Genomic DNA, 27,526 nt, shown 5'->3' on the forward strand with positions numbered 1-27,526 from the left:
TGAAAATTTTACACTATATGTTCAGGGGTGGAAGTGTCTTCCTATGGGCTGTTATCCTTTTAACTAGCATTGTAATAGTCTAATAGGGAGCAGGTTTCATACACATATATCTCAGTAACATGTTTTTGTCCTGAATATTCATTTAATAATTGCAATCTGATGTTTAATCTCCATTCATCCATCTGAGACTTTTGTGTCCCGATGATTGGATAGATATGGGTCTTTCAGAATTAGAAGCATTATACAAATATTTTTCAGGTCATAGTGTCCATGGCAGTACAGTGTATGCTGGGATAGATACAGCCAGTGGAGAGTTAGTAGCTATATCAGAATGGGTTTTAAAGTGGCGCCATATAAAACAGAAGAGAACTCAAAGAGTTGATTATGAAGATAAGGAGGGTGCTACTTATTTAAAACAGGTAAATGAACGAAATGAGTTTAAATTGGTCAATGTCAATGAGAGGACAACTTAAAAATGAGGAACAATTTGAGACATAAGAAAACTAAGAGTAAAAACATGCCTTCAAGGTCTAAGTAGAATTTTTCTCATGCTACAATTTTGTCATGAATATTCATCCGCGTTTCAACTATGTAAATTTGTTTTAATATTATAGGCAATGAGTTGGATTTAACAGACTAATGAACAAAAGTTGGTGTTAGTTGCAAGATAAAATCAACATATGTACTTTTTTTGAAAATATAAATTGACTTGCTGTGTAAGAAGCAGGAGAAAAGCTTGGACAAATAAATTGTATATTATCCAACAATAAACATAATTGTATATATACAAGCTGAAGGACGCCTATAGTGCGTGAGTTTCTCGCTGCATTGAAGACCTATTGGTGACCTTCTGCTGTTGTCCGTTCTATGGTTGGATTGTTGTCCCGTGACACATTCCCCATTTCCATTCTCAATTTTATGTCTCACTTATGACCAATTTACATTTAAAAATCAGAGTTATTTCCCTTTGAATATATTTTTTTTGTGTTTGCATATCTTTTGTGCAGTTGTCAGTAACTTTGTATGAATGTAATTTTTATAACATTTGAATAAAAAGAAATGTGGGTTTATGTAAATGGGACAGCAACCCAATGACATAAATAACCAGAAAGAATAGAGAAAATGAAAACTAAAGAGACTTAAGAAAATTCAAAGAATAAAGGGATAGAAACAAATACCTTTCCACAAGGCACCAGATAGAAGATTAAAGATTAAGCAATAACAATGTCACCAAATTCAGTAGGGGTGAACTCAGGAGCTGTGAAAGGGTAGGCAAGTCCTAGTATAATAGTGCCACCAAAAGGTGTGAAAAATTTAAGGCAGAAATGTTCGTAAAAATTGAATTTATGAGAGAAAATGGCTAATGATCTTAAGAAAAGTGAATGTTTTATGATGTTCAAAGTTCAAGTATTGCAGATGTCAAACTGGCAATACATATTTGGTATTAAAGTTATTGCTTTTTTTATTCCAGATTACAAGCATTGAACAAGAAATACACAGCTTGATTCGATTACGACATAAAAATCTTATTCACTACTTAGCTATAAAGTATATACAGGAAGCTGGGAAATGTACAGTTTATGTAAGTTAATATTTTTATAAAAATGTCTTTCATATTATCAAGAGAGGAAAAATTAAGATTTTAGCAATTTTTGAGAAAAATTCATACATGTCAGAATTTGGGTTGAAAATAAATTGTAACAGAACGATATTAGAGATGGGACTCATTGGGGTCAAAGCATGAAATGGGATTGTCTTATTTTTTTTAAGCGTGACACATAAAAGTTGAATGATTAAGTGTGAAAATGGGAAACGTAGTTAGGTAGTTCATGGGTGCTATTGTGGCAACGAGAAGCGTGATACAAGATTCTTAATAAACAATAAGGGGGATCAGGGATCAGACCCCCTCAATGAGACACCCTTATAGATCCTCCTTACTAGTGTAGATACAAACCTGCTTCAGTATTTTCACATGTGTAACAGGAAATCCTGACCTATTTGATCAAAATGCTTCATTTTAATCTCAATTATACTGCTGATAAGTATTTACATGTACCTGTTATTAAATTGTGATATCAGCTCAGAAGATCTTGGAAAATATATTAGTGGAATGTATATATGATACCCTTCAAATGCACTGTTCCTTTTAAATGTCAAACACAAAATTTGTTTTCTTAATCTGTGAAAACATACGTAACTTTATATGTAAAATGAGTGATTAGTCTGTGCATCATCTCATTTCTGTTGGATTTTTTGGCGCCTGGAGTCTGGGCCCCTGTTTTTTTTCATGTCTCATATTCATTTTTTGGATCCTGGAGTCTGGTTGTCAGTTCATTTTTTATGAATCATAATGAAAGCAAACATTTTTGAATCTTCCAGTACAATTCATCTCAATCTGATCACTTATGTCCACATTTTACAGTAGCCTCACTGTTCAATAAAAAAATAAAACTGATCACTGTAGTAAAGCCAATTGTCAGAAAAGTGGTGTTAGACACCAACAATCAGTCAATCAACAAACAGTAATTGGGCCACTTTTTGATTGGTCTCTGCTGGCACTCCTACTTCATCCACCAATAAAACTGATCACTATGATATAACCAGGTGTGAAAGTGGTGTTAAACATCAACAATCAATCAATCAAACAACCAGTAATTGTTTATATGTTTCTGATATTTCTGTTTATACTCCTGCTTCCTCCAAAAATAAAAAGCTTTCAATCAATGAATCAATATGAACTTTCATTTCTACCTGTAATGACTGCTAAACGCTTAATCAACTTATCAATCAATCAATTGTTAAATATGAACTTTCATTTCTACCTGTGATAACTGCTTGATGAATAAATATCTTATTAATCAATTAATTGATTAATATGAACTTTCATTTCTACCTGTGATAACTGCTTTACGAATAATTATCTTATCAATCAATAATATGAACTTTCATTTCTACCTGTGATAACTGCTTAAAGATTAATCAACTTATCAATCAACAAACTAATCAATCAATTATTCATCCACCATATATATCCAAAGTCAAAACCAACCAACCAATATTTAGAAAATATCCTTCGATTATGTTGGTTGTTGGAACAACCAACAAAATGCAATCACCAACCAATCAACAAACCAAAAATTTCTGCTAGTAAATTTGACCATTATTTCTACAATAGATTTTATTTTTTGATAGGGTTAATAATAATAATTCTGGTATATTCACTTATCATTGAAGACTGTATGTTGGTGCATATATTTCTATTGTTTAGATCTCTTTTTTTTTGTTTTTAAGTTGCTGTCTTAATGTCAATTCACTATGTTTCCTTTTATTCATATTTGTCAGATATCAAACTTAAAATAATTTCACTATCAATTAAATTGATTTTTTATTATGATCTTTGGCTTTAGTACAGATTCATAGTATGCTTGAAAAGTAATATTTTGAATAAAAAGGAAAAGATATAGTGCTATGATGCAAAAGACTTTCTTGACTGTTATAGTTTAACACAAGATATTGGTCTAATCAGTTCTTATAAGTTCATTTGTAAGCTGTTATTCCTGTTGTCATATGCATATGACACGAATAATGATTGCCAAATACTATGTCACACTGTTCCATAAAAGTTTGAATTGTTTTAGAATCCTTCAATGTTTATTTCATATAGTTTTGCTTCCTTAGCTTCGTCACCTTCAGCCTTAGTACATCCTATATAAAGTTGTCCAGATGTGTTGATGGCAAGAGAATATGGAAACTCTATTCCTATATCCTTTGTATTGAAATATGAAATCAAATAACCATTGTCATTGAGGATGTGCAAGATTTCAGTATCATAATCCATCACAACAACATTGTCACTTGGTGTTGTCACAATGTCTTCTGGTTTGAATGGTGTACTCTTATTGATGGTAGGATGACCTGTATACTGGTTTATTATATGTCCTTCTTGTCCTAAGATCACTACTTTACCACTGAAGTCAGCTGAAATCTTATCCACTACATGTATATTTCCAGTACTGGTACTGGTTAAACGCCAAGTGTAGGTAAACAAAGGTTGATTATGTTTATCATGTTCATATACAGCTTCCTTTTCTCCTTTCTTGTTCATAATGATCACAGCACTTCTTTTTAGTTCACTTTTTAAAGCTCCTATTATAAGTTTATTGTCACTGACAACATGAATGACTATGGGAAGAAAAGGTGTTACATCATAAACAGATTCAGTCAGTTCACCACTACTGCTGATTTGTTGTAACCTTGTTTTCCCTTTAGCAGACAGAAGAAGTTGATTAGATGGAGTAACTGCCATTCCACACACTATAATGTTAAATTTAGACATCACCTTCAGATTGGTTCCTTCAGGTTTTACTCTCTGTAACATTCCGTGATAACCAGAACTTATCCAAATTGACTGGTCAAGGCATGGACCTACATAGAATATCAGATCAAGTGTAGTCTGGTACTCTCTATTGATGACTAGGGAGATGTTTATTTCTGCTGACAAGTTTCCATCATCTTGTAATGATCCAATGTTTGATTGGGTAACATTCCCTGGAACAAACTTCTGTGAAGAAGCATAGCTAGACTTGGTTCGTGGTTCTTGGGTTTCTGTGAATTTTTCCATCTTCTTGACCTCTTTGAAGAACTCTGAGGCATTGGAAATGTCAATACAGTCCTGGACTTCATTGATTGTGTCCTCCTTCTGGTTTGTGAATGATGATATAGCATTAAGATCTGACTTGACTGATAATAAAACAGTTTCGTGATTCTGTTCCAGTTTACTTTTGAGTTCTTTAAAATATTGTTCTACTTGTTGTTTTACAGTTTTTTCATGCCTTAGAATATTTTGGCTTTCTTTTGAATACTGTGAATTCTCTGCTAACACTAGTTTATTGAGCTGTTTTTTTTTCATATTCATGTTAGAAATACTCTTCTGTATTTTACTTTGTTCTTTTTTAAGTCTTTCTACTTTGATGTTGTATGCATCACTAATTTCGATTAAATCGTGCTTCTTATGAACTTTGGCAACACAGGTTGGACACACTAGGATCTCACACATATTACAATAAAGACATGATGATTGTCCAGTGTGTTCATCACACTTAATATTGGTAAAATCCAGTTCTTCAGTATGCAATCCAATTTCTTCTCTACTGATTATCTTATGATCAAGTGCATTTTTGAATTGAGAATGAACATTGTCCTTGCAATAACCACACATCAGAATTTTGCAGTCCATGCATTTCCACTGTATTGGTCTATCTGTTTTACATAATTTACAGTTAACAGGAACTTGACCTCCTCCAAACGGCTGAGAGGAAGCCATATTTGTCAGGTGTGTCCAAGGTATTTCACTTCCTTGTTTGATCTATTTTTAAGTTGTTATGATCAACAAGTTAAATACCCTTGAACTAAGTGAATATACTGAAACTTGATAACAACATTTATTGTTTGTGTAAATTTAAATACCATGATTGAGAAGACCATAAATATTATATTTCACATGCTGACAATAATTTACAACTAATTAGGTTACCTTAACTGACTGTCCCTAAAATAATCTACTTATTTTTTAGTCTGTTTGACTGTTAGTCTTTCCGTTTATCAATGCATCCATCCATTCCAAATCAAGTTAAAAAAATGATATGAACTTTAAAAAAAATTATGCTAAATTATGGTTTTCACCCATATATAACAGATCACTGATCAGGTTAAAGTTTTTTTTAGGGTAGTTTCCAATAAAGTTGTAGTCATGTCAAATTGAAACTTAAAAAATCAACACAAAATAAATTAGGGTTTTGAACCAGATTTCACGGTTTACTGAATTTTGGAAATGTGATAGTATGAGCGGGACAATGAGAAGGATGGACTCATATTCTTGTTTAGACTACTTTCTTTTCTGTTCATTTTGGTTTGATCTGCCCTTCAATGTTTGAATTAGGTTTTAGACTTTAAAATTGTTTGGCTTCCAACAGTTCTGAAGAGACTCTTTTACGAGATGCAGTCCAAATTCGAACCAATTAATGCTATTATGGTAGAAGATGCTAACAGAGCATTATAATTTTAGTGATACCAATGTCAAGTCATCATAGAGGACATTTACCATTTGCAACACATATTGATATGACATGAGTTATGTGACTTACAATGGGTCTCAGTCAATATTTTGAATAGAAATATATGTTGTTGCATTTGTATCAGTCATGCAGAAAAGTCATATTTACAACTAATAATATTTAAACACTACTGTTATCAATTGTGTTAAATATGAGAAATTATTTTTTGCATTTTTAATTTGATTATAAGCATGAAATCAGTAGCATATATAAGACCATTGTATAATTTTTATGCCCCACTAAAGGGCAGTTTTTTTGTTTTTTTTTCGGTCTGTGCGTCCATTCGTACGTTCGTCCATTCATACATTAGTTCGTTCGTCTGTCCGTCTGTCCCACTTAAGGTTAAAGTTTTTGATTAATTTAGATTTTGATGAAGTTGAAGTCCAATCAACTTGAAACTTAGTACACATGTTCCTCATGATATGATCTTTTTTATTTTTATGCTTTATTAGAGTTTTGACCCCAATTTCACGGTTCACTGAACATTATAGTGCGTGGTGTGGCATCCATGTACTATGGACACATTCTTGTTTGTCATATTTTCACCACTGTCATATTTTTAGGCAGATTGGCACTGAATTGCAAAATGTGCATCTGGTTAAGTAAAAAATGTACTGTTAATGTTATTACCAATTAAGATACAACTAATTCTATTTAACCGGAAGGGTACTGTTATCAATTGTGTTAAACATGAGAAATTCTTTTTTACATTTTCAAATTGATTTCTTAGCATAAAATCAGTAGCATATATAAGACAATTATATAATTTTGTTCTATATCTTATAATTTTTTTTATACGACCGCAAAATTTGAAAAATTTTCGTCGTATGTTGCTATCACGTTGGCGTTGTCGTCTGCGTGGTCTTCCGAATACTTTTAGTTTTCGTACTCTAACTTAAGTAAAAGTAAACAGAAATCTATGAAATTCTAACACAAGGCTTATGATCACAAAAGGAAGGTTGTGATTGATTTTGGGAGTTTTGATCCCGATATTTTAGGAATTAGTGGTCAAAAAGGGCCCAAATAAGCATTTCCTTGTTTTTCTCACAGTAACTTTAGTAAAAGTAAATAGAAATCTATGAAATTTTGACACAAGGTTTATGACCACAAAAGGAAGGGTGGGATTGATTTTGGGAGTTTTGATTCTAATAGTTTAGGAATTAGGGGCCAAAAAGGGTTCCAAATAAGCATTTTCTTGGTTTTCGCACCATAACTTTAGTATAAGTAAATAGAAATCTATGAAATTTAAACACAAGGTTTATGAGCATAAAAGGAAGGTTGGTATTGATTTTGGGAGTTTTGGTCCTAACAGTTTAGGAATAAGGGGTCCAAAGGGTCCAACATTAAACTTTGTTTGATTTTATCAAGAATTGACTAATTGGGGTTCTTTGATATGCTGAATCTAACTGTGTATGTAGATTCTTAAGTTTTGGTCCCGTTTTCAAATTGGTCTACATTGAGGTCCAAAGGGTCCAAATTTAAACTAAGTTTGATTTTGACAAAAATTGAATCCTTGGGGTTCTTTGATATGCTGAATCTAAAAATGTAATTAGATTTTTATTATTGGCCCAGTTTCAAGTTGGTTCAAATCGGGGTCCAAATTCAAACTTTGATGATTTCATCAAAAATTGAATAAATTGGGTTCTTATTTTATTAATAATCACCTGTTACATCAACCCTCAGTTGCCCAGGGAACAACTAAGGGGGCCCCATTTTTACAGACTCATTTGTCGGGGAAAAAGCAAATGAGAAAAAAAAAACTCCCACTATAATTTATTAACATCCACCTTTATAAATATTATCTATCCTTGTACAAATGTACCTGTACATGTAGTCCTTATCGATCTATATATCTATACCTCTCACCATATATAATAATTTGAATAAAGTATGTTTTTATCATTATTTATTTCTCACAAAGGCTACCTGTATTTTTTAAGCAGTTTCAATTTTATCGTACATCACGTCTTTTGTTATGTTAATTTCAAATACATTAAATTTCTGGTCGAGTGATCATTTACCACGTGCGATTTGTTAAAGGGATACATGTGTAGTTCATTCGTAAATAAAATGGATTAATGATTTTGATTCCCAATAAGGATTAATTTCAAAGATATGGTGAGTAAATATTTGTTTATAATATGATACATCATGTCTTGTTACAATTAGATGATATACATGAATACATACACAACAGAAATAATTACATGTAGGGAGTTGAGAGCAGTGTACATATTATTGTTCAATCAGTATCAAAGAGGTCATTACACTGACCTGACCACGCTAAATATATATTTATATACAAAAAATGTCACACATAGTGGAAAAGGCTTCTATCTTCGTATTCGTTTTAAGATATTTGTGCAAAAACTGCATTTCATGTTTTATCATATTTAAAATCATCGCTTTACTTATCCCTTTCTTTTGATATTTTGCGATATTTCTAGTTTTCCAGATAACCCATTTCGTGATTATAAGCACCGTATCTAAAATTTGGGTATAGGATGCATCTGCATTAATGACCCCAAAAATTATACTTATTTCCGATTTTTGTAATTTTTGGATATTTAATTTTGAACAAAATTCCCTTATTTTCTCAAAAATTTCCCGCCAAATGTTTCCACCAGTTTACAATAAATAAAAAGATGAAATAGTGATTCTTTTTCATTGCAAAAGTGACACTTCCCGTTTGAGCGATTCATTTTTTGTAATTTTTCTTCAGTATAAATTGGGTTCTTTGATATGCCAAATCTAACTGTGTATGTAGATTCTTAATTGTTGGTCCTGTTTTCAAATTGGTCTACATTAAAGTCCAAAGGGTCCGAAATTAAACTAAGTTTGATTTTAACAAAAATTGAATTCTTGTGGTTCTTTGATATGCTGAATCCAAACATGTACTTAGATTTTTGATTATGGGCCCAGTTTTCAAGTTGGTCCAAATCAGGATCTAAAATTATTATATTAAGTATTGTGCAATAGCAAGACATTTTCCATTGCACAGTATTGAGCAATAGCAAGAAATCTTCAATTGCACAGTATTGTGCAATAGCAAGTCTTTTCAATTGCACAGTATTGCGCAATAGCAAGAAATATCTAATTGCACAATTGTGCAATAGCAATTTTTTTTATACGACCGCAAATTTTGAAAAAATTTTCGTCGTATATTGCTATCACGTTGGCGTCGTCGTCGTCGTCGTCGTCGTCCGAATACTTTTAGTTTTCGCACTCTATCTTTAGTAAAAGTGAATAGAAATCTATGAAATTTTAACACAAGGTTTATGACCATAAAAGGAAGGCTGGTATTGATTTGGGGAGTTTTGGTCCCAACATTTTAGGAATTAGGGGCCAAAAAGGGCCCAAATAAGCATTTTGTTGGTTTTCGCACTATAACTTTAGTTTAAGTTAATAGAAATCTATGAAATTTTGACACAAGGTTTATGACCACAAAAGAAAGGTTGGGATTGATTTTGGGAGTTTTGGTTTCAGCAGTTTAGGAATTAGGGGCCAAAAAAGGGCCCAAATAAGCATTATTCTTGGTTTTCGCACAATAACTTTAGTTAAAGTAAATAGAAATCAATGAAATTTAAACACAATGTTTATGACCACAAAAGGAAGGTTGGTATTGATTTTGGGAGTTTTGGTCCCAACAGTTAAGGAAAAAGGGGCCCAAAGGGTCCAAAATTAAACTTTGTTTGATTTCATCAAAATTGAATAATTGGGGTTCTTTAATATGCCGAATCTAACTGTGTATGTAGGTTCTTAATTTTTGGTCCCATTTTCAAATTGGTCTACATTAAGGTCCAAAGGGTCCAAAATTAAACTTAGTTTGATTTTAACAAAAATTGAAACCTTGGGGTTCTTTGATATGCTGAATCTAAAAATGTACTTAGATTTTTGATTATTGGCCCAGTTTTCAAGTTGGCCCAAATCGAGGTCCAAAATTAAACATTGTTTGATTTCATCAAAAATTGAATAATGGGGGTTCTTTGATATGCCAAATCTAATTGTGTATGTAGATTCTTAATTTTTGGTCCAGTTTTAAAATTGGTCTAAATTAAAGTGCAAAGGGTCCAAAATTAAACTAAGATTGATTTTAACAAAAATTAAATTCTTGGGCCTCTTTGATATGCTGAATCTAAACATGTACTTAGATTTTTGATTATGGGCCCAGTTTTCAAGTTGGTCCAAATCAGGATCTAAAATTATTATATTAAGTATTGTGCAATAGCAAGTCTTTTCAATTGCACAGTATTGTGCAATGGCAAGAAATATCTAATTTCACAATATTGTGAAATTGCAAATTTTTTTTTAATTAAGAGTTATCTTTCTTTGTCCAGTATAGTAAGCAAGAAATATCTGCAAGAATTTTTTTTAATTGGAGTTATCTTTCTTTGTCCAGAATCAACTTAAATCTTTGTTATATACAATATACAATGTATATTCACTTTTTACTACCAACTGATAAATTTAAATAATCTTTACCATTCAGTGATAACAAGCAGTTTTTTTACATCTTAATATTTTATGATGTATTTAAATGAGTAGTAATTGTTGCAAACTCCATTAGAATATTTTAATTGAAATTATTTTTGGAATAAGGGAAAGGGGGATGTGATTAAAAAATTGGGTTCAATTTTTCTCATTTGAAATTTCATAAATAAAAAGAAAATTTCTTCAAACATTTTTTTGAGAGGATTAATATTCAACAGCATAGTGAATTGCTCTAAGAGAAAACAAAAATTTTAAGTTCATTTGAATACATTCATTCTGTGTCAGAAACCTATGCTGTGTCAACTATTTAATCACAATCCAAATTTAGAGCGGAATCCAGCTTGAATGTTGTGTCCATACTTGCCCCAACCGTTCAGGGTTCAACCTCTGCGGTCGTATAAAGCTACGCCCTGCGGAGCATCTGGTTTTAATTAGAGTTATCTTTCTTTGTCCAGAATAGTAAGCAAGAAATATCTAATTGCACAATATTGTGCAATAGCAATTTTTTTTTTATTAGAGTTATCTTTCTTTGTCCAGAATAGTAAGCAAGAAATATCTAATTGCACAATATTGTGAAATAGCAAGAAATTTTTTAATTGGAGTTATCTTTCTTTGTCCAGAATCAACTTAAATCTTTGTTATATACAATATACAATGTATATTCACTTTTTACTACCAACTGATAAATTAAAACAATCTTTACCATTCAGTGATAACAAGCAGTTTTTCTTACATCTTAATATTTTATGATGTATTTAAATGAGTAGTTATTGTTGCAAACTCCATTAGAAATTTTAATTGAGATTAGTTTTGGAATAAGGGAAAGGGGTATGTGATTAAAAAAATTGGGTTCAATTTTCTCATTTGAAATTTCATAAATAAAAAGAAAATTTCTTCAAACATTTTTTTGAGAGGATTAATATTCAACAGCATAGTGAATTGCTCTAAGAGAAAACAAAAATTTTAAGTTCATTAGAACACATTCATTCTGTGTCAGAAACCTATGCTGTGTCAACTATTTAATCACAATCCAAATTTAGAGCTGGATTCAGCTTGAATGTTGTGTCCATACTTGCCCCAACCATTCAGGGTTCAACCTCTGCGGTCATATAAAGCTGCGCCCTGCGGAGCATCTGGTTATTTACATTTTTCAAACAGATTTTAATGGATTACTCTGGAGGTGCGAGTCTCAACATACATATAACAGAATCACGTCCATTGTCAGTAGATATCATCAAGGCTTACACAGAGAAGATTTTGTATGCATTAGATATTTACACAAAAAAGATGTGGTACATAAGTACCTAAGGGTAGGTGACTGATGTTCAAATTATATTCAAAATGTATGCTTGTTCAATTAAATATGTATAATAAGGATCGGGATAAATTATTGTCTATGCGACAGCAATCCACCAACACAATAGACAACATTAGCAACATCTTCAAGATTTGACTTGTGATTTTTGTTGAGCCTTCAACTTTAGTCGAAAAAGCGAGACATATCTATCCTACATTCTGTCGTTGTCATCTGCAGTGGTGGCAGCGTCGGCATTGGCGTCCACAAATATTCACTCTGTGGTTAAAGTTTTTGAAATTTTAATATCTTTCTTAAACTATCCTGGATTTGTACCAAACTTGGACAGAAGCTTGTTTATGATCGTAAGAAAGTATCCAGAAGTAAATTTGTTTTAAAAAAATCTGTTTTTGTTGAGCCTGTCGCAGAAAGCTCGACATAGGGATAGTGATAAGGCGGCAGCGGCATTAGCTAACTTCTTAAAAGCTTTATATATTAGAAAGTGGAAGACTTGGATATTTATACTTTGTATATAGATGCCTCATGTTACAAAATGTCCGTCAGTCACATGTCCAATGTCCTTGACCTCATTTTCATGGTTCAGTGACTACTTGAAAAAAAAAGATTTTTTGTAATGTTAAATTCTCTCTAATTATAAGTTATAGGATAACTATATTTGGTATGTGCGTACCTTGCAAGGTCCTCACGCCCGTCATACAGTTTTCACATGACCTTGAACTCATTTCATGGATCAGTGAACAAGGTTAAGTTTTGGTGGTCAAGTCCATATCTCAGATACTATAAGCAATAGGTGTAGTATATTCGATGTATGGAATGATTGTAAGGTGTACATGTCCAACTGGTAGGTGTCATCTGACCTTGACCTCATTTTCATGGTTCAGTGGTTATAGTTAAGTTTTTGTGTTTTGGTCTGTTTTTCTTATACTGTATGCAATAGGTCTACTATATTTAGTGTATGGAATGATTGTAAGTTGTTCATGTCAAACTGAGAGGTTTAATCTGACGTGGGCCTCATTTTCATGGCTCAGTGGTCACAGTTGAGTTTATGAGTTTTTTTCTTTTTTCTATTACCAGCAGTAGGTCAACTATATTTGGTGTATGGAAATATTTTATGATCAATATGTCAGTGGCACAGGTTTTATTTGACCTTGACCTCATTTTCACAGTTCATTGCTCAGTGTTAAGTTTTTGTGTTTTTTTTTGGTTTTTGTTAAACTATAAGCAATAGGTTAAATATAACTATATTTGTTGTATGGAAGAACTGTAAGCTGTACATGCCTGCCTGGCATGGTTCACCTGACCTTGACCTCATTTTCATGGTTCATTGGTCAAGGTGTAGTTTTCTTGGTCAATGTTATGATTATGTGACAGTTGTAATAAAGCTTTATATTTAGGACTATCAACATAATATCAATGATTAGTAAAGAAGTCGAGACATTTCAGCGTGTGCACTCTTGTTTCTGTAATTTACTTATAAATGGACTTAGTTTTTTTCTGCCAGGAAACATAACTTTAACTCTGTGGTTAAAGTTTTTAAAATTTTAATAACTGTCTTAAACTATCCTGGATTTGTACCAAACTTGGCGGGAAGCTTGTTTATGCCCATAAGATAGTATCCAGAAGTAAATTTGTTGAAAACAAAATTCCATTTTTTCAGTATTTTACTTATAAATGGACTTAGATTTTCTTCCAGTTAACATTACAGAAAGTCTGCAGTTAAAGTTTTTAAAACAATTATGAGATGCATAAATTATCCTGGATTTTTACCAAACTTGGACAGAAGCTTCTTACAATCAAATGATAGTATTGAGAGAATTTTTTTTTATTGATTTTATTCCTCATTTTTGTTGAGCCTGCCATTTACAGCAAAAGTAGCAAGACACTGGGTTCAACCAAACCCTTGCAAATTTTTAGGTTGAAGTATTTTTTTTTATCTGGATCAATATATATAATTAAATCATACAGAAATAAAACATACAATTTAAATCAATTAAGATGCAAAACAATTTAATGGAAGCTGTATGTAACAAAGAATGCTTGCTAATCCTGCAAGCAAGCTCAAATGAAGCTATCAGCTGATAAGAAAAGCATACTGTAACCAAGAAATCCACAGTCTAAAACTAGGAGACTGATATGAGGATTTGGCTACAACTAAATGTTAAACCTAAGTAACCATGCATCATAGACTAGCAGTATTACACAGAGGATTAATTACACTTAATATATAATTTATTTCCAAGACTGGAACTTGTCACCAACGCTATGACTTCCAAACTTATATCTTTCACAGAATAGTTCAATATATATGTTCCAGACCATATGAGTATTTGGACCGTACGCGTACGGTCTGGACCGTAAACGTATACTCATACTGTCCGACCATACGCATACTCTCCGACCGTATGAGTATACGCGTATGGTCCAATACGAGCTGACCATGCATGTTACTTGATCATATATGTGAATTGAAAAATTCAAATTTAAAACAAACATGTACCACTATCTTTATTTCTAGTTTTACAAATTGTTACAATTGGATGGATAAAATGTACAAACGAACCATTGAAATTAAATATGTTTTTGTTCAATTGGATATCTAAAGTCTATTTTGGTACTCCCGCCCTATGTGATACTTGCTACGACAAATAAATTAAAATGTTTGCAGTTCATGCATGTTCCTTTCCATCTGCGTTTTTTGTCCTTCAATGTTGTTAAATGTTCTATTTTCCTTCAACATTATGTTAACTTCCGATATCTTCAATTTCAGTGATCATAATTCTATAAATGTACTGATCGACATGCTAAATACAAGAGATTAACAGATTTGATTTGCCTGATTTTTTAAAATAGTTAAAATACAAAGTTTGCATTACAACTAAAATTGAACTTTTTCATACTAATTTGACAGTTAGGTTATGTTGATCTGTTATATGCATTGGTATCTAATAAACTTGACCAACTTCTTAATATTAGTCAGACCGTATGAGTATTTTGAAAAAGTACGCATACAGTCCAGACCGTACGGTCCAAATACTCATACGGTCTGGAACATATATATATATGAGAATTAAACAATAAGCTAAGATCAATTATTACATAATGTGTTGACAAATAGAAACAAGTTATTATCCAGATAAAGAAAGATAAATAATTAATACAACTCTTTTAGCAATGTCTCTAATTTAAGAAGGACAAAAGATTGCCCTGAGGAATTATTGTCACTTTGATAATAAAATGTCCATTATCAATTAGATATATATTAACTTATTGTCCAAGTAGAATATATAATATAAAACATGATTAATGATAAATTCTTTGAGTCTCAAACATTAGCATTAAAAACCTAAACACATCTGAAAGTCATTTTAACTCTGTGATATATTTCTCCCCGTCTGACTAAAACATTTCCACACGTTTTTGAATAACAGCTTAAAATGTATTTTTGGAAACACGAGATTTGCGTTTTAAATTCTTTGAATTATATTTGGTTGAATGTTTTGAATTTTGGTTTTGAATTAATTTGTCAACAATATTTATAGGAGGCATACGTGTCTCTGTATTAAGTCTAGTTTCTTGTTTCTCGATGGTTGAAATTGCACATTGAACTGATGTCAGATGTTCCATTTTACTTTTAGAGTTCTTTTTTCATCCTTTAGTTGTGAAACTAATTTAAGATGAGTGTCACTTTGTTTCTCCAGTATTTTGTCCACATCTTTGTTTGTAATAAAATATGTTTCCTCACCATCGGAATCAAACATCATATTTTCTTCTTCTATCTCTTTATATTCCTCTAGTCCCTCTAAAAGTTCACTGTTCCTTTTTTGTAAGTTCTTCCAGTATTTGATTTCTTACAGCTTCTGACTCTTTGTATTGGTGTACAGTTATTGAGATTTTTCATTTTACCTGCTTTAAATCTGATGTTAGGTCAATGAATTTGGCAATTATTCGGCAAGCTTGAATTATTTCATTTACATTTTTTTCTAATTGAGACTGAAGTTCAGTAATACGATTTTGCTGAGTAATTTGATCATCCTTGAATTTCTGCTTAACATTTTCCAGTTGAAACTGAGATGAAACTTTTATCTTTGGTGGGATGGCTCTTATGCAAATAATTAATTGCATTTCTTTCAAGCTTGTTATTCTTGACGGAATCTCACATCTCCTGAGGAGCGAAAATCTTTCCAATTGAAATTACTCTTCCCTCATAACGAGGGTCTGTAAGTGGGTACTAAATGGTTTAAATGTGATCTAGATGTACCTCTAAGTGTTCCCTATCTGTTTTCAGTTTATACAAGGCCGTTCTTTGTTACACATGCTGTTAGGAGTAAGATATTATCGAAAAATACCTATGTATGTAAGCACTATTGTTCGGCAATAAAAGTGTTTTTTCGTTAATAGCACTTTCGGTTCAAAACAATAATATTTATTTTGTTGAAATTTGAAATTTCGAAAGAATTACTATGATCTGTGAAGTTTCCGACCACAAATATTTGATCTAAGTACAAAATAATTATACTGCATGTAAAAACAGCTGTTTTATAAAGATAAATACAAAGACAAACATAATCATTGTCTTAATCTTTTCAGCACCAGGAGGTCATGGTTATAGTCCAGAGAGTATGGGTTGGGATAGCCAGGCCATGGCACATATGAGTCCTCACAGTAAGTAGTTCTTAGATCCCTACTTAGTTCACATATTACATACTCTTATAAATTGAAAGATCAGATTATAATGAATTTGCTAATCTCAGATTAGGCTTAATGGTTCATCAAAGGTTAAGTCAATTTGTTCACAGCTTAAGTGTAATTTGTTCATAGTTTAAAAAGTTTTGTAAAGCTTAATTGGTTCAAAGGATAAGCTCATAGAAAACAAACAATGTACAAATTGTTAAAGCACATGAAATCTTTTTGGATTAAGAGATTCAATTTGAAGGAGAAGTCAGGTATACATCAATGGGACAGCAACCTAAAAACATGAAGAAAAAATATTGAGGCATTTTTTGAAGTTCTGTTTTATCTTTTGCTCAAATAAGCTAAGCAAAAATATATAGCTATTCAAACATAGATAGTGCTGATTTTAGATTTTAACATGTTTAAAGAAATTACATGATTACAGATAGTAATATTATTTTCAATTTTTGGAATTCCAGTGTTTCAAGGAAGACATGGTAGTGAAATGTACGATCAAATGAAGGGATATTCTCATATGGAAGGACAAAGATACGATATGCTTGGAGTTCAGGGTATGCATAGTAGTGACATGTTCGGAAGAACTGCTGTCACTGGCAGTAGTTCATACTCTCAGATGTCACAGTTACGACCACCAGTTCATTCGCAAGCAATGCTAATACCAGGGCATCCGCATCATATGATGATGGGACATGGAGCCCACGGCATGAGTCCCATGGTCATGGGATCTGCTCAAAGTCCTCCATTACATGGCAGCTTGGACAGTATGGGTGCACACATTCAGGATATTCATGCTGGATAAAAATCAGGAGTAAACATTGTGCTTAAAAAAGAACAAGGACATTTGGCTTGGCCTGCGAACATACAATTAAGCCAAGGAATAAAGCGTGACTAAAAAGTATTTGTGGGTACGGTAGTTTAAAACTACGGCCTATTTTATTATACAATCACGGTGATCTCTCAATCATTTAGCAGTCACTCATTGTGTGGAATCTAATTCCTAACGGTAGCAGGCTAGCCAAGGGAAGTAACTGGTGTGCTAGTCATTCTACAGAGTAAGGGAGTCGACAACTGACTGCAGTTTTAAAACTAGTCTTCACAACTTGTTATAATGGGATATGGGGAAAACTACGCAAAAGTATTATTAAAATAAAAACGCAGTTCATGTTGACAATGAGTTGCCAAGTATTATATATGTATTTTGTTGTCTCTGGACAAGAAACACGTCTTGGTCACATATGTGCCGCATACCTCATGATGATAAAAATAAATGTACATTTGAATGGCCATGACTTTGTAAAGCATTCCACGTCAAAGTATATTCTGTCAAACATCAACTCTTCAGTTGAAGGAATATGTTTTTTGTGCCATGGAATATTTGAATTTTTTGTCACATGACATTGTTAAACCAATCAGAAGAGTTGCCCTGTAGTGGGGTGACCAATTAGATTAAAGCTTTAAGATTTACCTCATTATTATTCCTTTGTAATTATAGCCAGTTCCATTGTGTTGGAAGTGGACATTTTATTTAATGGTGCATGTTAAAAAAAGTATTTGGTGCAAATTATTTGTATAGTAAAGATGTTTGTTGAATGTATGTTTATATATGTTATTGTGTATGAAAGTGAAAAATCATTATTTGGAGAGTTTTTTCTTTGTGTGACATTTTTATACTTTCTGGCCAGGCTGTTTAGATCTACTTGCAGTTTAATTTGTAAATGTTTTGTTGTTTTTGTTGAAGTTTGTTTGAATATTTTTTTAGATTGAACAAATTTTAAGCTTGATATTTATTCGATCTGCCAGATTTTATTTTTTTTGATAATTAACCAATTTGTTTTTGGTTTGTGATTTGTTACAGAATGATTTTTTTTTGTTTTTTTCTTTTATCTAAAAACAAGTACTAAGTTATTTCTAAGTGCTGACCATTTATTAATGATGTTTTTTCTTTTATCTAAAAACAAGTACTAAGTTATTTCTAAGTGCTGACCATTTATTTATGATGTTTTTAAAAAAAAATTTAAAGTGCAGATTTTAAACTGGCATGTAATTACTAAATGTGTATTTAATTGTAAAGTAATATTAATGTCAGAGACTGCTGAAATCTTTCCTTTATCTTTTTGTACTGATTTTAACTAGAGAAAGACATTGTATTGTTATGCTTTTACTTTTCTACACTGGTTAGAGGTATAGGGGGAGGGTTGAGATCTCACAAACATGTTTAACCCCGCCGCATTTTTGCGCCTGTCCCAAGTCAGGAGCCTCTGGCCTTTGTTAGTCTTGTATTATTTAAAATTTTAGTTTCTTGTGTACAATTTGGAAATTAGTATGGCGTTCATTATCACTGAACTAGTATATATATGTTTAGGGGCCAGCTGAAGGACGCCTCCGGGTGCGGGAATTTCTCGCTACATTGAAGACCTGTTGGTGACCTTCTGCTGTTGTGTTTTTTTATTTTGGTCGGGTTGTTGTCTCTTTGACACATTCCCCATTTCCATTCTCAATTTTAATATTTATATGTATATCTGTAGCAATTATTTTAGATTGTTTCAAGATGTCCGATATTACATTTCTTAACTATACTTCTTTTATGATTCCCCAATAAATATATATTTACATTTTTTATCATTTCAATGCCAGAATGAACAAAAAATAACTGAAAAAGATGTATCAAATTTTCAGAAAATCTTAGACAATCATGCACGAGTTTACCAAAAATACACTGAAATTGATTATTGTCTGAATGTGTCTGACTATGAGGAAATGAAAGATTGCAATGATGTGTGTGGTGAAGTGTGGAGCTGAGCTTGATGCTTAGGGACTTGTGAAAAATTTTAGGGAATTTTAATACGAGATTGTCAAATATTTTGAGCAAAATTCCAGAGAAATAAAAATTGTTGTAATAAACTAATTGCTTGTGTTTTATTATATTATTTTGTCCACTATGTTTTTTTAGTGAGGCAGAAAATACCATTCAAAATTTGTTGAAGCAAGGATTTGTATATCACTATACAAATCCTTGGTAGGAGAGATGGACAACACCATGGCAACAAAAAAAACCAATAAGAAACAACTAAAATACAAACATGTTTACAAAATACTTCATAGAAAAATACATTGGCCTTTAGTATCAAAATCATACTTGTTTAAAATACCAAACTGTCAACATGGTCAACAAAAAACTTTGTAGGAAATACATTGGCCGTATCAAAATCATACTTGGTTGAAATACAAAAATGTCAACTAAAAACTTCATAGAAAAATACATTGGCCTTTAGTTTCAAAATCACATTTGGTTGAAATACAAAAATGTGAACAAACTTCATAGAAAAATACATTGGTCTTTAGCATCAAAATCATACTTGGTTAAAATTCAAAAATGTCAATAAACTTCATAGAAAAATACATTGGCCATTTGTATCAAAATCATACATAGTTAAAATACAAAAGTGTCAACAAAATACTTCATAGAAATACCTTGGTTGAGACATTGGACTTTATTATCAAAATTATACTTGGTTGAAATACAAAAATGTCAACAAAAAACTTCATAGAAAAATATATTTGACTTTTAGTATCATACTTGGTTGAAATGAAAAGGAAAAAATATTCGACAAATTTTCCTTCAAAGATAAAATTTCAAATCATAAAAAAACAGATTCGCACTTGTTGAAACTGAAGATTGAAGATTTAAAAGATGATAAAAATGATCAATCAAATATTTGATTTTTCCATGATTCATATGGTATCAAAACTAGTTTAGTTAAAACCTTCTGATTAGATATAAGAAGATGTGGTATGAGTGCCAATGAGACAACTCTTCATCCAAGTCACAATTTGTAAAAGAAACATCATTATAGGTCAAAGCACAGTCTTCAAGATGGAGCCTTGGCTCACACCGAGCAACAAGCTATAAAGGGCCCTCAATATGACTAGCAAGTTTGAATTTTCTTCATGATTTATTTTATCAAATAGAAAACGTTATATAAGGTACAAAAATTGAGGTAAAGAAAATATGAATTAAAGTCTCCAAATTTACCCCTACTGATTTTCTTAATCCATTCTCCTGTTTCTAGCATATGAAATTTAGAAATTGAAAAGTCTTGAGTTACAAGATTTCATGAAAATTTTACATGACATTATGTTAAGGTCAATTTATATACCTTTTTTGTTAAAAAGTCATGCGTGAATAAATTATGTAAATTTAGTTATTCAAAATTTTAAGAATATTCGGACATGAATACACCTTCATTTTCATTTTGACTAAGTTATGTTTGTTTTTGTTTTTAGAATAGACAATTATACGTTGAGAAATTAAGATAGAAAAAAAACTGTGAAAGTCTTCTTAATTTTCCTTCTATCAATGAAAATAAGTACTCAATGAAATACATATTTTTATTGAGTCAAAAAGTGTTCATTTTACATCTACAAATTTAAAACATCACAAACCAAACATGATTCAAACACAAACCAAAAAATGATACTAAAGAAGAAAAACCTCTTCCTAGAAAGCGTCCAGCAACCATATGTTAATTATATAACCTTGTAGATCTGAAATACAATAAAATGAAGGAAATAATAATATATTAATAGAAAAATAACAAAAAATGAAAAAAAACTTGATTGACCATTTTAAACCAGGCGCTTATTAACCAAGGAGGAATAATCAAGAACAAGATAGCAAATATCAAATATGAATAGAAGTTCAAAAGAGCATTTTCCCCAAAACAAACTAACATCAAATGTAAAACTATTAAAAAGGTAGTAACCTAATGTTATTAGAGTTGTAAATTTCTATTGTAGTGTTATCAGATGACAGTATCTAATGTCATGATATCATAGTTGCCAGTTTATGTTGTATTGTTGTCAGTATCCACTGTAATATAAGAGTTGTCAGTATCCATGGTTAATGTTATCAGAGTTGTCAGTATCCATGGTAATGTTATTAGAGTTGTCAATATCCACGGTAATGATGTCAGTATCCACAGTTATAATATCAGAGTTGTCAGTATCCACTTGTTTTATCAGAGTTGTCAGTATCCACGGTAATGTTATCAGAATTGTCATTATTCACAGTAATGCAATAAGAGTAATCAGTTTCCACCGTAGTGATAACAGAGTTATCAGTATACACTGTAATGTTCTCAAAATTGTCAGTATCCACGGCAATGATATCAGAGTTGTTAGTACCAATGGTAATGTTATCAGAGTTGTTAGTATCCATGGTAATGGTATCAGAGTTGTCAGTATCCACAGTAATAATATCAGAGTTGTCAGTATCCTCAGCAATGTTATTAGAGTTATCAGTAGGCCTATCCACTGTAGTGTTATCAGAGTTGTCATTATCCACGGTAATGTTACCAGAGTTGTCAGTATCCACAGTAATAATATCAGAATAGAAAGTATCCACTGTGGCGTTATTAGAGTAGTGTTATCAGAGTTGTCAGTATCCACTGTGGTGTTATCTTAGTTATCAGTATCCACTGTACTGATATCAGAGTTATCAATATCTACTGCAGTGTTATCATAGTTGTCAGTATCTACTGTTACAGTCCACTGCAGTGTTATCAGAGTTGTCAGTATCTAATGTCATGATATCATAATTGTCAGTATATGCTGAAGTGTTTTCAGCATCCCCTGTAATGTTACCAGAACTGTCAGTATCCACGGTAATGTTGTCAGTATCCACAGTATTGTTATCAGAGTTGTCAGTATCCCCGGTTATATTATCAAAGTTGTCAGTATCCACGGTAATGTTATCAGTATCCACAGTAATAATATCAGAGTTGTCAGTAGCCACTGTAGTGTTATCAGAGTTGACAGTATCCACGGTTTTATTATCAGAGTTTTGAGTATCCACAGTATTGTTATCAGAGTTGTCAGTATCCACAGAAATAATATCAGAGCAATCAGTAACAACTGTATTGTTATCAGAGTTGTCACTATCTACAGTAGGGTTATCAGAGTTGTCAGTATGCAGTGAGTGTTATGATACTAAAGAAGAAAAGCCTAACCCTAGAATTGCACCTAACCAACGTATGTTTTGAATATCACCATGTATATATATATATAACTGATCTACAACAAAATGTAGCAACAGATAATATACATAATCGTTGTCAATATAATAAAATTAGATGCGACTGTCATATAAGTGAGAAGTTTAGCTACCTATAAAACCAGGTTCAATCCACAACTCTCTACATAACAGAATTTAAAGACATTTGAAAATATATCCGAAGTATCACCTATTGGTTATATTTGTTTTTGTAGAAAACGTTGTGAGTTGTTCCTTTTGTCAAATCAGACTATCATATAACAGTTGATCCATTGATCCACTGATGTTTGATGTCATTTTTTTTTGTCGGTTTGGTTGATTAATGTGATCAATCTGTTGTTTTTGATTGTCTCTTTGATGTTTTCTGTTTTCAATCCAGTGCTTGTCGGCAAATTGGCGTTTCTTTAATGTTTTCTATCGTTGCCTTAATATCTATTGGTAGGTTGGCAGTTATATAATAGTGGGTAGTTATCATCTGTTTCTATGACGTTTAAGCGTGGATTTACAATGGAAATAGTTGTTTAATATGCATTGTAAGCTCATGTTTTGTTAAATTTGTAACAGCATATCGTTGCCTCGAAAATTGTCAGTTATCCAATTAGATTTATAGAGTTTGTTGGGGTTCTCTGTACAGTTGATGTTGCTGTCAATGAAACATCTATTACATAATTTTGGCTGATCATTATGGTGCTGCAACATGTTCTTGTTAACTCTGGTAGAAAGGTGTTTAACGTTCATTGTAGTATCTTGTATTGTGGTCCCTTGTACTTTTGTTGGATATGTCCGTTTGCTTTGTGAATTTATATTTCAGTAGTGGTAAAGTTTTATCAGATTTGTCAGTGTCTACTTTATAATTATGAGATTTGTCACTATATATTGTAATTTAACGGTTTTCTCAGCATTCTCTATAGAGTTATCAAAATTGGTAGTATCCACTGTGATGTTATGACATTTATCAATATCCACTGTGGTGTTATGACATTTGTCAGTATCCACTGTGGTGTTATGACATTTGTCAGTATCCACTGTGGTGTTATGACATTTGTCAGTATCCACTGTGGTGTTATGACATTTGTCAGTATCCACTGTGGTGTTATTACATTTGTCAGTATCCACTGTGGTGTTATGACATTTATCAGTATCCACTGTGGTGTTACCAGAGTTATCAGTATCCACTGTGGTGTTATCAGAGTTATCAGTATCCACTGTGTTGTTACCAGAGTTATCAGTATCCACTGTGGTGTTACCAGAGTTATCAGCATAAACTGCAGTTTTCTTAGATTTGTCAGTATCCACTGTAGAGTAATAAAATTTGTTTGTATTAACTGTATGTTAAGAATCTTGTCAGTATTAAATGTAGTGTTAGCAAAGTTGTCAGTATCGGCTGTTGTGTTATCAAAATTGTCAGTTTCTACGATAATGTTATCAGATTTGTCCGTATCAATGGTTGTGTTATCAGAGTTGTCAGTTTCTACGATATTGTTATCAGAATAGTCAGTATCGACTGCAGTGTTATCAAAGTTTACAGTATCGATCAATATCTACTGAAGAGTTATCAGAGTTGTGATGTTATCACAGTTGTCATGCAGTATTCACTACCTGTTGTCAGAGTTATCAATACCCATTGATGTGTTAGCAGAGTTTTCAGTATCAACTGCAGTGTTATCAAAGTTTTCAGTATCCACTTTAATGTTAGCAGAGTTGTCAGTATCAACTTTAGTGTTATCAGAGATGTTAGCATCAACTGTAGTGTTATTAGAGATGTTAGCATTAACTGTAGTTTTATCAGAGTTGTTAGCATCAACTGTAGTGTTATCAGAGTTGTTAGCATCAACTGTAGTGTTATCAGAGATGTTAGCATCAACTGTAGTGTTATCAGAGATGTTTGCATCAACTGTAGTGTTATCAGAGTTGTTAACATCAAATGTAGTGTTTTCTGAGATGTTTGCATCAACTGTAGTGTTATCAGAGATGTTAGCATGAACTGTAGTGTTATCAGAGTTGTTAGCATGAACTGTAGTGTTATCAGAGATGTTAGCATCAACTGTAGTGTTATCAGAGATGTTTGCATCAACTGTAGTGTTATCAGAGATGTTTGCATCAACTGTAGTGTTATCAGAGTTGTTAACATCAAATGTAGTGTTTTCAGAGATGTAAGCATAAACTTTAGTGTTATCAGAGATGTTTGCATCAACTGTAGTGTTATCAGAGATGTTATCATCAACTGTAGTGTTATCAGAGTTATTAGCATCAACTGTAGTGTTATCAGAGATGTAAGCATCAAATGTAGTGTTATCAGAGTTGTTAGCATCAACTGTAGTGTTATCAGAGATGTTAGCATCAAATGTAGTGTTTTCAGAGATGTTAGCATCAACTGTAGTAGTATTATCAGAGATGTTAGCATCAACTGTAGTGTTATCAGAGATGTTAGCATCAACTGTAGTGTTATCAGAGTTGTTAACATCAACTGTAGTGTTATCAGAGATGTTAGCATGAACTGTAGTGTTATCAGAGTTGTAAGCATCAAATGCAGTGTTATCAGAGATGTTAGCATGAACTGTAGTGTTATCAGAGTTGTAAGCATCAAATGTAGTGTTATCAGATGTGTCTGTTTCCACTGGAATATTATCATAGATGTTATTATCGACTGTAAAGTTATAAGTATCCGAGTTGTCAGTGTCCACTGTAGTATTATTAGAGTGGTCAGTATCCATTGGTGTTGTATCATAGTTGTCAGTGTCTGCTATATCGTTATCAGGGTTATCGTTATATACTTAATAGATTTAGTCAGAATTCATTGAAGGATTATCATAACTGCTAGTATCTACTGCAGTGTTATCAGAGTTGACAGTATATAAGATAGTGTTATTATAGATGTCAGTATATACTGTGGTGTTTTCAGAATTCTCAGTATCCGTTGTAGTGTTATAAGAGTTGTCAGTATCCACTGTTATGTTGTCAGAAATGTCAGTTTCTATTGTAATGTTATCAAAATTGGCAGTATCCACTGAAGTGTTTTCAGAATTGTCAGTATTCACTGAAGTCTTATTAGAGTTGTCGGAATGTGAGGATTCTACCAGTCCGGTAGCCTAACAGCATGAAAACTAGTAGAACAAAAAATGTCCATAGATTTACGAGTTTTGAACAGCAGTATACTACTGTTGCCTTTATTTATTGTTAGAAACATGATATTAGTAAATTTTTCGTTGTTAGAATCATGATATTAGTCAAATGTTATTGACATATGTTTTGTTAGCCATAATACCATTGTTAGACTCATTATCAATGCACGTATTATCAGTTCATGTGTAATCATTAAAATCATAATAAGTAGTTGTTTTTCGTGTTTTGGTTAGATATGTCGTTAATTATTATGTTATTGATGAAATCATGATAGTAACTATAGTGTTATTATTAGAACCATGATATTTGTCAATGTGTTATTGTTCATATCATGATATAAGTCATTGTGTTATTGTTAGAATCATGATATTAGTAAATGTGTTTTTGGTTATATCATCATATTAATTAATGTGTTATTGTTAGAGTCATGATATAAGTAAATGTGTTATTGTTAGAATCATGATATTAGTCAATGTGTTATTGTTAGAATCATGATATAAGTAAACGTGTTATTGTTAGACCCATGATATAAGTAAATGTGTTATTGTTAGACCCATGATATTAGTAAAAGGGTTATTGTTAGACCCATGATATTAGTAAATGTATTATTGTTAGACCCATCATATTAGTAAATGTGTTATTGTTAGACCAATGATATAAGTAAAGGTGTTATTGTTAGACCCATGATATTAGTTTAATGTGTTATTGTTAGAATCATGATATTAGTAAATGTGTTATTGTTAGACCCATTATATTAGTTAATGTATGTTTGTAAGAATCATGATATTAGTAAATGGGTTATTGTTAGACCCATTATATTAGTTAATGGTTTATTGTTAGAATCATGATATGAGCCAATGTGTTATTGTTAGGTAAATGTTATTAGTCAATGTGTTATTATCAGAACCATAATATTAGTAAATGTGGTATTGTTAGAATCATGATATTAGTCAATATGTTATTATTCAATATATTATTGTTCAATATGTTATTGTTAGAATCATGATATTAGTCAATATGTTATTATTCAATATGTTATTGTTAGAATCATGATATGTGTCAATGTGTTATTGTTAGAATCATGCTTTTAGTCAATGTGTTATTGTTCAAATCCGGATATTTGTCACTGTGCTGTTGTTCAAATCATGAGATTAGTCCATATGTTATTAATAGAAATATTAGTCGATGTGTTAGAACTATGATATTATAAAATGTGTTTGAATCATGATACAAGTAAATGGGTTACTGTTTTATCAAGATATCAGTCAAATGTTATTGGCAGATATATCGTTCGACAGAATATAAACATTGTTAGACTCATTTTTAATCCATCTGTTATTAGTTCATGTGTAATCGTTAAAATCATGATTAGTAATTGCTAATCGTGTTATTGCTACATATGTCGTTAGATTTTATGTTATTGTTTAAATCATGATTAAAGTCCATGTGTTTTTAATAGAAATATTAATGACTGTATTATTGTTAGAACGATTAAATCATTAAATGTGTTGGAATCATGATAGAAGTAAATGTGTTATTGTCATTTTTATGATATTAGGTAAATGTTATATAAAGATATATTGTTCGCCATAATGTTATTGTTAGACTCAATATTAAATCACGTGTTATAAGTTCATGAGTTATCTTTGAAATCATGATTAGTATACGATTTATCGTGTTATTGTTAGATGTGTCGTTAGTTATTGCTAAAATCGTGATATTAGTGGATGTATTATTGAT

The 27,526-nt window shown here is 31.7% G+C and overlaps 4 protein-coding genes across 4 annotated transcripts in view; 2 read left to right on the forward strand and 2 right to left on the reverse strand.

Moving 5' to 3' along the window:
• The first annotated feature begins 259 nt into the window (after positions 1-259).
• LOC134711162 (eIF-2-alpha kinase GCN2-like) overlaps positions 260-27,526 on the forward strand; it is a 145,289-nt gene continuing 118,022 nt past the window's right edge. Inside the window, exons 1-2 of the mRNA XM_063571608.1 lie at positions 260-419; positions 1,472-1,582. The gene's annotated coding sequence lies outside the window, so the exon portion shown is untranslated. The remainder of the gene's footprint in view (positions 420-1,471; positions 1,583-27,526) is intronic.
• On the reverse strand, positions 3,635-5,365 carry LOC134710601 (uncharacterized). Its single transcript, XM_063570976.1, has one exon. The coding sequence runs from the start codon at positions 5,321-5,323 to the stop codon at positions 3,635-3,637; it is 1,689 nt and encodes a 562-aa protein (XP_063427046.1). The 5' UTR covers positions 5,324-5,365.
• Positions 11,769-17,410, forward strand: LOC134710602 (uncharacterized). Its single transcript, XM_063570977.1, has 3 exons — positions 11,769-11,904; positions 16,507-16,581; positions 17,070-17,410. The coding sequence occupies exons 1-3, from the start codon at positions 11,769-11,771 to the stop codon at positions 17,408-17,410; spliced, it is 552 nt and encodes a 183-aa protein (XP_063427047.1).
• Positions 22,139-25,377, reverse strand: LOC134710603 (putative uncharacterized protein DDB_G0282133). Its single transcript, XM_063570978.1, has 3 exons — positions 24,285-25,377; positions 23,764-23,958; positions 22,139-22,551 (listed from the first exon to the last, which is right to left on the reverse strand). The coding sequence occupies exons 1-3, from the start codon at positions 25,375-25,377 to the stop codon at positions 22,139-22,141; spliced, it is 1,701 nt and encodes a 566-aa protein (XP_063427048.1).

Source organism: Mytilus trossulus, chromosome 3 (assembly GCF_036588685.1).
Source record: "Mytilus trossulus isolate FHL-02 chromosome 3, PNRI_Mtr1.1.1.hap1, whole genome shotgun sequence".
Classification (NCBI taxonomy): Eukaryota; Metazoa; Mollusca; class Bivalvia; order Mytilida; family Mytilidae; genus Mytilus; species Mytilus trossulus.

What these genes read in the sequence shown, in the direction of transcription:
- LOC134710603 (XM_063570978.1), bottom strand. Translation starts at nt 25,377, where the DNA reads ATGGATACTGACCACTCTAATAATACTACAGTGGACACTGACAACTCG. An exon ending in CTCTGCTAACACATCAATGG is followed by an intron (nt 23,959 to 24,284) that starts GTATTGATAACT and finishes ATTACTCTACAG; the next exon opens with TGGATACTGACAAATCTAAG. An exon ending in CACAGTGGATACTGACAAAT is followed by an intron (nt 22,552 to 23,763) that starts GTAATAACACCA and finishes ACCCTACTGTAG; the next exon opens with ATAGTGACAACTCTGATAAC.
- LOC134710602 (XM_063570977.1), top strand. Translation starts at nt 11,769, where the DNA reads ATGGATTACTCTGGAGGTGCGAGTCTCAACATACATATAACAGAATCA. An exon ending in AAAAAAGATGTGGTACATAA is followed by an intron (nt 11,905 to 16,506) that starts GTACCTAAGGGT and finishes TAATCTTTTCAG; the next exon opens with CACCAGGAGGTCATGGTTAT. An exon ending in GGCACATATGAGTCCTCACA is followed by an intron (nt 16,582 to 17,069) that starts GTAAGTAGTTCT and finishes TTGGAATTCCAG; the next exon opens with TGTTTCAAGGAAGACATGGT.
- LOC134710601 (XM_063570976.1), bottom strand. Translation starts at nt 5,323, where the DNA reads ATGGCTTCCTCTCAGCCGTTTGGAGGAGGTCAAGTTCCTGTTAACTGT.